This window comes from Cynocephalus volans, chromosome 10 (assembly GCF_027409185.1).
Source record: "Cynocephalus volans isolate mCynVol1 chromosome 10, mCynVol1.pri, whole genome shotgun sequence".
NCBI lineage: Eukaryota > Metazoa > Chordata > Mammalia > Dermoptera > Cynocephalidae > Cynocephalus > Cynocephalus volans.
This window is the reverse complement of record NC_084469.1, coordinates 80,613,858-80,623,974: the sequence shown is the minus strand read 5'-3', so window position 1 is coordinate 80,623,974 and position 10,117 is coordinate 80,613,858. Positions and strand designations below refer to the sequence as shown.

Below are 10,117 nucleotides of genomic sequence, written 5' to 3'. Positions count from 1 at the left end.
GAGAAAAAAACTGTAATTGACACTTGTTACTTCTTGCCATCTCTGGCAATGTTTGTTTTAAATGAACACATTATTAATGGGCGTTTTGTCCTTTTTTTTTTTTTTATTGTCGTTTTTTGTGACCGGCCGCCCAGTGAGCATACCGGCCATCCCTATATAGGATCCGTACCCGCGGCAGGAGCGCTGCTGCGCTCCCAGCGCCGCACTCTCCCGAGTGTGCCATGGGGTCTGCCCCGTTTTGTCCTTTTTAATGATGTCTTAGAGGCTAGACATTTTGAACCACTGACACATAAGCAGGGCTACTGTCCAGTGTCAGCTCATAGGATTAGCCTGGCTGCAGGGAGTGTTCTGAGGAATATGGCTCACAGCAAGAAGGCAAGGAGCAGTGTAGCCCTGGCTTTAAATCAGGCTTGATGCAAGCATTCTGGGGTTAGGCTCAATAAACTGAAAGCCCAAAAAATAAGGTACAACCTTTTAGCTCTTTCCTGACAACTCATGCAGTTTTGAGCTCTCCCTTGCAATCTTCAAATATGTCTTTTTTTTTTTTTTTTTTAAATGGGAAGGAATGGAGTCTGTATAGAGAGAACTTGGACAACCTGCAGTACTTTAGCCTCCATAGCTAACTCTGGAGAGCTTCAAAACTAGATGCCAGATCTTTCAGCATAAGCACGTGTAGAGGTTCCCATATCTGAGAAGCCAGCTCTCTCACAGTGCTAGATGTTCTTGTTTTGAACCCCAATGAGCCAAGGCAGGAAGCCAGTTTTGTGAGACGATGTCTTGTCAAGCTCCAATTCCAGAGGGAAGTGACAGAAGTCGACCTAAGTTTCAAGGTGAGATACAACTAAGCTGCCTGTTCCTTTTTTGAAATGACCTCACTGCCTCATAACCAGAGGATCCCCACGATTTCTAATGCAACTGAATTTCACTATATAGCAGGGATTCTTAGCTAGAAGTTGTCCATGTACCCCCTGAAGTTACTCAGAAAATTCTGCATACAGCAGCCTTGCCTTTAAAAGACTTTACAGGGTTGCAGACAGCCTGGTTGCAGACTAAGCCAGGTTTGTCTGTGACCAACCGGGTCCTGGGATGAGCTGCCATCCTAGTTACAGAGTAGAGCTGTAGACAGCCAAGGCGGGTGGAGGGGACCGAAACGGAACCTGTCTGCTTCTGCTGTGTCTTGCTACAGGGCTTTATCAGCCTGAGGAAGGGGGGCTTATTCTAATAGTGACAGCTCTGATGTGCTGCATGTAATTGGAATCAGTACGAATACATTACAACAACTTGCTATGTAAGGAATTTTACGGCAAAAACATTGACAAAGGAAATAAGTCTTGCTTAAATTGCCCCTTTTACATAGCACTTTTTCACATAAAGGCCTGGTTTCAGGTGAGTACTGCACTGAAATGTGTGCTCTTGAAGTCTAGTAGTGACCAGGGCTGCCCAGTGGGGGCTCTCCTGGGAAGTCAGGAAGGTTTCTGTTGCTGACATAATGTGGACACATCAGTGCACTGTGCCTCTCTGAGGCCGACATATTTCTTACAACATTCAAATTCCTTTTTTTCTTTGGCAACAGAAATCCCAGTTGGGAGTTTTAAAAACAATTAAAGCACTATGCTCAGATAAGAGTATTTTGTTAAGTTTTCAGTTTTCAACATTCAGGTCATAGTGTATAACTGACTATAAAAATCACTTGCACTTATTTTTATAAATCTGTTTTCAAATTATCAGGTAATTTTCTTCAGAGGTGTCATTTTGTTTTATGACAGGAACAGGTATCTTTTCTAACAATGACCTTCTCTATGGGTCAAGGACTTGCTTAAAATTTCTACTAAGGCAGCCTCACTGACTAGCAAAAATAACACCTGAAATTTTCTGGTTTACTCAAGGAAATTTTCTAACAGAAAAGATTATCAACAACTGTATACTTTGTATATATAATAACTCAATGTACAGAAATATGCTTTGAGAAGGAACATGCAAATAACTTGGTTTTATTCTGTATATTGAATATTTATAGATCCGTAACATTTGTTTCAAAATGTTATGTTTCATTTTTATGAAGTGCCAGTGTTTAGCCGCTTATTATACATTAAATTTGCATTTTGGAAAACCTGAATGTGCTAAGGTGTTTTGAATTTATTAAGGAGCTTATTTTAGTTAAGTAGAACTAAAGTTTAAGAACTGGTTACTGACTAAATTATATTTGAGAGATTAAAATTAGACTCTAAAAAGGCTTGATAAAAACAAATGTGAAATAAAAAAAAAATCCCAAACATAACTGATTTTTTGATTCTTTTAGCATAAAGTTTTAAGTAAATTTTTTAAAGACTAGGTCATCCTTAAGCCTCTAGAGAGAACTAATTTTTTCACCCTACTTGTTCTTGTTAAATGTTAATTTTCTAAGTCAAGAAAATAAAATGCCTTCCTGCCTGGGTATTTTACAGAAGGGCTCTGTATAAGTGTCTTAAACTTAAACAGGTTATATACTGAACCAGATTCAGGAAAAAAAATCATTCATCTTAGCCTAGTGACTGGTTATAGAAGGGGACCACATGTCTCATGTCTCCTCCTTAAATAAATTGCTTGGACATTTGACCTCTGTATTTCAGGTACAAGTAGATGAGTATTACTGGTTCATAGGGCATGGCTGAGGCCTAGGTGATCTCTGAGAAACAGAAACCTAAACTTACATTTAAGCTCAGTAATTCCCTGACGTATTCAAGGATGATTTATCTTATTTGGCTTATCCCTTTGCTATAGTTCCCAATAACTCTCTAAAAAATGGAAAAACAAACAAAAAACACCAGTCATGTTATAGTGCTATAAAATTCTCAGTGTGCTTTTTGGGTGTGGGGGTATGTGAGTTGGGGAGGCACCTAATTACTGTACACAGGACATCATTCTCATCAGGTGGCTAAGGGGCAGAACCATACTTGTAAATTCTAAAATTATTTTAAAGTGTATTTGTTTTTATGGTATAACAATGGAAACGTCACCGGGTGGGGCTATTTTTAAAAAGTTTAATTATGATTCCGTCTGGGAGAGACAGGGATAAACATGAGCACTTTTTGAGTTAATCATCAAGATGAGATCTGATAAGAGGAATTATTCCATTATAATTTCTTTACTGGGGAGTACTAAAAATGCGGGATTTAAATTATTTGGGGGATTTGCTTCTTTTAATGGACGATCAAAGAAAACGGTTTTATTTTCTGAGCTTGCTCTATCTCTTCATCCTCAGATTCAGCCCCAGGGAAAGGTCCAGGGGTAACTTAGTTGATATGCATAACACTCAGAGTCCCAAGTTCAGCTTTATTACCTAATAAAGAAGTCCAATCTCTGGAACATTAAAATTAATTGTTCCAAAGTTTAATTAAAAACACAATTTACAAATATTTAATATCTTCTGAAAAGCATTTCCAAGTTAAGAATGAAAAAAATATGTAAATAATATATAATCAAATACCAGTTAGCTTCAAATCCCACCAGGTCCACATTCAGCAATATCAGTCTTTTTAGGTTCTTCAAAATCTGAAAGAAAGACAGCACTTCACTCAGCACTTTTTTCCCCTTTTACTTACTTTAAAAAAAGGAAGTGAAAGTAAAGCTAGCATCCAGAAGAGTAACTGTTGACAGCCCTTCTTTACCACATTCAAGGTTAAAGACTACGTACATTATTAGGTTAACATTGTAGCTTTTGTGGAAAATGTGTGAAATCTTTTAGTTCTTCAGATAAGATGATAGAAAGAAAACCAAAAGGTAGTCTTATACGTTAAAAACAGAGACAGAACCTTTCAAATGTCATCTGAAGGGAGAGGACTGATATCCTTTGACTCACAGGAGCCTTCCACTCTCCTGGATAAATAGGACACGTACCTTCTGTTAAATCTACAAAGTTGTTTTCTACGATGGGGGAAGGAATGGAAATCCCCATTGCTTTTCGAATTCCATACATGCTTACAATGTCACCTGGAGTTACTTGCTGTGCAAGTTCTTTAAGATTATTGGTCACTTGTTCAGCTAGAAAAAAAAAAATAGTTCAGGTATTAAAAAGTGGCCCTTTTAAGATAATTTTTTAAAAAACTCAACAGTAAATGTATGAATGCAAAAAACTGTCCAAGGTACTCATTTCAGTGTTACTTTAAAGTAGTATCATTATTCAGAAGTTTTTTCCTGTAAGCAGCCCCTGACTCTTCTCTTACAGATGTGCTACACACCGAGATGCATTTCTCTGTACGAGGGACCCAAGAGACAGATCATATTCGGAGGGGGTCTGGTGCTCAGACGCTCGTTCTGGGCATCCTGGAGCTCCCTGAGCAATTTGGTGGTCTCATCAAGTTTCCTCTGGAACACTTCAGCTTCTGTTGGGTTAAAAAAAAAAAAAGGAACACACTAAAGAAAACATGGACATACTTGTGTTTGATACTATATAATAAACTGAGTGCTATGCTCTAGGGCCTTGCTACTAATTGATTAGCCTTTTCACTTCATAGGAGTAATCCCCCTCAAATAAAATCAACACCATAGCCATGCTTTACTATTCACTTAACTTGGTTAGCCAAGATTTTCTTGTGGTGCATGGCTATGTTAATCTGTACTAATGTGACATTACATCATCACTGCCTATGTTAACATAGTGTTTCCATCAAATCCTCTGGAGACACTCACCTTCAGAGTCAAAAACTTCAACTGGAGTGCCAAAGTTTGTTACTGCTTTCAGCGCTATGAGCCTGTCCTGAGAACTGGACTCCAATCGCCCTGCTGGCTCTATTTCTGTAATCTGCTTCAAAACACAAAAGAGCAATCATTGAGATTGCTAAACCACAACAGTGCTAACTAGAAATTGGTAGGATGGCTTGTGTTTATAGGCAAAGTTACTCCACCTATTTTTTTTAAAGTCATCATTTTGATGCTGACAAAAAATTCCTCCCAGAGCACCCTTCTAAAATGCATTTCCTAAACCCAGGCAAAAAAGTGTCCATAAATCCGCACTTCTCTGTAATGTAATGATGTGTCATACAAAAGATGAGAAGAGCCTTGTTATTGCCTCTATTGTGAAGAGCTTTTGGCAATTATGACAATGCTTCTCAGACTCAAAGGCAAATGTTTCCAGCCTACCTAGTCCACATAGTTGCATTCTTATAGATCTTTGACATAAGATGCTTCCTGGGTCTCCTCCAGGCCCCAAAGCTAGTCAGTATGGCATGGGAAAAACAAAATCTTAAAAAGAGGGTGGTTTATTACTCAGAGTTTTCATAACCTCAACACTATTTTTCAGGAATAGATCAACCCAGATAATAAGTAACCAAAAGTTAATGACTCCATTTATACTATGGTATTGCACTCCAAGTTCTATCAATCTGAACACTTGATTTCTCTACCTACATAAGGACTAAAAATATGTGGTGGAGAAAAACCAGGTAATTGTACAACGTGGCACTACTTGGCACACTGTGTATTTATGGTTTGCCATTTCAGCTGGACCTTCACAACTCAACTCAATAGTCATTTCATATTCAGCTTCCCGTACTATCCTCAAGATTTCTTTCAATCTTGCCCCCTCACTAAACACATGACCTTGCTCAGCTCCTCTTTCCTTGAAAACAACACGGTTGTATAACTACCATCTACATCTCTATCTTTAATTGATCTCACTTCTCAATTTTTCTTTCCTCAGTTGAAGGGCTGTGTCTCTCCAGTCTTAAGCATCCCTTTAGGCCAGTTTCCCTCCACTCATTTAATTCACTAAAGTCTACCTTTTGCCCCAGCATTTTAGTGAACTTGCTCTGATCAAAGTTACATGTGATACTTACCAATCTCCTCTTACTGGGCTTCTATGCAGTATCTGACATTGCTGAACCGTTTCTCCTCCTGCTTACCGTTCCTACCTTAACTACGGGTCTTCTTCAAGGTCTGTCCTTCGACCTTTCCCCAGTCCACATGTTCTCCCTGAACAGCCTCATGCACTTTATCAACAACTATAGCCCGGATTTTGGAATTCCCGGCCTATACTCCTCCAACAGTGTCCCAAATCACACTCACCACATCTGAAACCGAATATAACTTCTTTCCCTGTCAAAGATGTGCTCCTTTTCCTGTACTTCCTAGATGAGCTAATTCTTCTATTGCCTACGTCATGCACCAGGTCATGTCCACTTTCCTTCTACTGTACTTTCCAAATCCTTATTCTCTTCCTTTATATTGGTATGCTAGTCATTTTTTTGTTTAGACAAGTCCTTTGGATTTTCACTGTTCCCTCACCCCTCCACGTTTATCATATTCTATCTTACAAGATAAAATCTCAACTTCTTAGCCCTGCACAGAAGACTGTCACTGGGCCCTTACCCACACAGCCTCCCCACTCTTCCTCTCCTCAGGGCACCTTGGCCACCAGCTTTCTGAGCTGGAGGCACACGTGCCTTGCTCTCTCCGCTCTATCAATGTCATTACATACACATCACAGTTCTGCCCACATCAGACACCTGGCCCTGCCTGCTCGGGGAATGCCTATTCAGCCTTCCAGTCCCAGTTCAGACAGTATTGCCTCTGTGAGGATGTCCTCAGCTACCCAAGCATGAGTCTCTCCAACCTGGTGACCACAACCCCTGCATTCACACTGTATGGTAACTGGTTTTGGCTATCTCATTTACATATTTGTCTACTACACCAGCTACCAATAAGCTCCCCATCGGCAAAAAAAAGTTCTTTTACAGCATATGATACTAAACAGAGTGTTATCATTTAGGCCTTTTAGCTTATTCTCCATTTAAATATGTTTTGTAAAGAATAAAATATAATCACCTCCATTTCTTTTGCTGTGTCAAGCGTCCTAGTCTGGCTTTCATCTTCAGGTGATGACTATAAGGGTAAAGAAAAACAACTTGATATGAAAACATACATGCAAAGGCAAATATCAAGGAAAATAGAGAACTGTCAAAAGTTTCATGGCAAGAGAAAATGAATTAGAATATAAACTACTGGAATATAATTTTTAAAGCCAAAATGAATATAATTATTAGCATTTTAAGAGTATTTTGTGAGTTGGGGTACTTATTTCTGGATGTTGAGATATTTCCCTGCTTGATCAAAAGCTATACACATGTTAAAGAAGGTATTTGGTAAAAAAAAAAAAAAAAGTTTGTTTTCAACAACAGGTAAATCTCTGACAAGAAGAAGACAGGAAGGAACCTTAGGGGTTGCTCTTCACTAACAGAGCAATATTCTCAGACAGCAGAGGACTACTGTAAAATATTCAAATGCTACAGAGAGTGGGACAGCTTCCCATAACCCTATTCTTCAGAGACAGAATGCATAAACAGACAACAGACATGCATCATGGACATCGATCACCACCTTTCTTTGCAAGTTGTTTTGTGAACTATTTAACCAATTCCCAATTTCTAAAAATTATAAACAACGTATCCTTATATATAACTCTTCTGTTTTCTAGGATAAATTCGGAGAAGAGGAACTGCTGGATGACAGGGCAGAGAAACTTTACATTTTGAAATATACTGCCATATCCACCAATTGAAAAATATCCAATTTTATTAGACTATTAGTTACTTCAGATTAATTGATGGGAAGGACATAATAAGAACATATTTTTGAATTGATGTAAAGTTTAATAGTTTTTAGGTCATGTCAAGAAAGCAGTTCATGTGCTAGGATTTTAGAGCAGTTATCACTGAGCCTGTCTTGACTGTGGTACTAACCTCAGCTTTGTTGACAGGTCACCCAAGGAACAATAACCATATGTGCAGTTGTGGGCAGGGGACATAGCATTACAGTCACAGCCACTAGTAAGAGTTATGACTTCTAAGCGATACAGGATTCCTCTAACAATACTGACAAGAACATTCTGAAGATCAACTCCCCTCTGCGTTAGTAGGAACATTTTGTGGTTCCTATCTTTGAGTGGACTCTGAATTTTTCAAGATTGTGAACTATCTCCAACTGGAGATAAAAAAGATAGCAACGAGGAAGCTTTTTACTTTTTAACTTGAGCTCCCACCACTGTGCTATTACCGCATAATAAGGAAGAGAACATTCGTCACCACTTTACCCAACTTAGTTTCAAGTCAGTGAGCAAGACTTTCCCTTTTTTGTTAGGGTATGTAGCAGCCACTGACTTCTGAGTTGTAAACCCCATTTCTGAATCCTGTATTCCCAAGATGAGGAGATAATGGCAATGCTCCAGCCCTCACAAATACTGGGAGCTGAGTTACTCCTTTCCGTTCATTGTCCTCCACCCATGGCCTCCACCCAGGCTGGGCTGTCTTTTCAGGGGAATGGAGTTCAGCTGACATACTGGTTAATCCCATGGTTTCAAAACACTGAGTGACTAATGCTTAGGAGCCAATAATAAATTACCCCGTGTCTTTACCAGCATTCTTACCATTTCCAACTCTTGTAGGGTCCTAGAATGCCCTCCTTTTGTTAAAACATCCAATAAACTGTCTGCCATAACATATGGATAATCTTGGCATGTGGCCAAAAATTCATGGATACTGAAAAAGAGGGAGTTGGGAAAATCAGTTCCACATAAATCATCCCCATTGACTTAATGCTCCTATTATAGCCAAGTGTTTGTACTAGAGGCCCTTAGTTTACGCACCATAATGCAAAACTTTATATCTAGACACAACACTATACTTACATATTTACCAGTAATAAATTTTCCATCCTGAGAGAATTAAAAAGTATCAACAACACAGTCAGAATGAAATATTCCTGAGGATGCTCCAGAGAAAAGTAAGACCTCAGTGATGGGGCTCGGGGCTCAGTCCTCGGTGCTTCTCCCTCCTCCCCCCACTTCCTCCCTAGGGCGATCTTATTCACCTCGGGACTTTCATATGTACTAAGAACTCTCAAAGGTTCGCCTCCAGTTTGGACCACATCCTTTGGAAAGCTCCATCTGGATGTCTTAACAGGCATCTCAAGTTTAAAATATCCCAAACTGTAGTCCTGAACGTTAGATATTTTTTATCCATGGGGTCAGAGGGTCCTTAAGTATATGATTCCAAATGGAAAAATAGGGGACGGAAATCAGGTATTGGCAGTTTTTCCATTTGTGTATAAATTTTTAATATAAATGTGGGGGTGTAAAGCATTAATACAAGTAAAAATTTTTCAGTGAACAAGTTTCAGCAGTTCAACTTTATAACAATTATAAATAAACCTCTTAAATTTTTCTGGACGATGCTAACATTTGGATTGTTTTAAAACAAGGAAATGTCTTATTGATGGCAACTAAATGGTGTTTGTAGCATTTTTATCATAAGTAGATTCCATCCATTCACTATACTTTTCTTTTTTTTTTCTTTTTCTTTTTTTTTTAAATTTTATTTTGTCGATATACATTGTGGCTGATTATTGCTCCCCATCACCAAAACCTCCCTCCCTTCTCCCTCCCCCCCAACAATGTCCTTTCTGTTTGCTTGTATCAACTTCAAATAATTGTGGTTGTTATATCTTCTTCCCCCCCCCCCCCGGTTTGTGTGTGTGTGTGTCTGTGTGTGTGTGTGAATTTATATATTAATTTTTAGCTCCCACCAATAAGTGAGAACATGTGGTATTTCTCTTTCTGTGCCTGACTTGTTTCACTTAATATAATTCTCAAGGTCCATCCATGTTGTTGCAAATGGCAGTATTTCATTCATTTTTATAGCTGAGTAGTATTCCATTGCGTAGATGTACCACATTTTCCGTATCAACTCATCCGATGATGGGCATTTGGGCTGGTTCCAACTCTTGGCTATTGTAAAGAGGGCTGCGATGAACATTGGGAAACAGGTATACCTTCGACTTGATGATTTCCATTCCTCTGGGTATATTCCCAACAGTGGGATAGCTGGGTCGTATGGTAGATCTATCTGCAATTGTTTGAGGAACCGCCATACCATTTTCCATAGAGGCTGCACCATTTTGCAGTCCCACCAACAATGGATGAGAGTTCCTTTTTCTCCGCAGCCTCGCCAGCATTTATCGTTCATAGTCTTTTGGATTTTAGCCATCCTAACTGGGGTTAGATGGTATCTCAGTGTGGTTTTGATTTGCATTTCCCGGATGCTGAGTGATGTTGAGCATTTTTTCATATGTCTGTTGGCCATTTGGA

At 39.0% G+C, this 10,117-nt stretch overlaps 1 protein-coding gene across 2 annotated transcripts in view; it reads right to left on the bottom strand.

Annotated features, from left to right (window-relative positions):
* BRD7 (bromodomain containing 7) overlaps positions 1-10,117 on the bottom strand; it is a 43,016-nt gene that overhangs the window by 2,549 nt on the left and 30,350 nt on the right. The window contains exons 12-17 of one of the 2 annotated variants that reach the window (XM_063109222.1): positions 8,399-8,510; positions 6,802-6,858; positions 4,669-4,783; positions 4,218-4,361; positions 3,877-4,020; positions 3,467-3,531 (exon numbers count right to left, since the gene is read on the bottom strand). In XM_063109222.1, the coding sequence (XP_062965292.1) occupies positions 3,476-3,531; positions 3,877-4,020; positions 4,218-4,361; positions 4,669-4,783; positions 6,802-6,858; positions 8,399-8,510 (628 nt within the window). In that variant the 3' untranslated portion in view covers positions 3,467-3,475. The remainder of the gene's footprint in view (positions 1-3,466; positions 3,532-3,876; positions 4,021-4,217; positions 4,362-4,668; positions 4,784-6,801; positions 6,859-8,398; positions 8,511-10,117) is intronic. The other variant, XM_063109223.1, reaches the window with a different exon arrangement.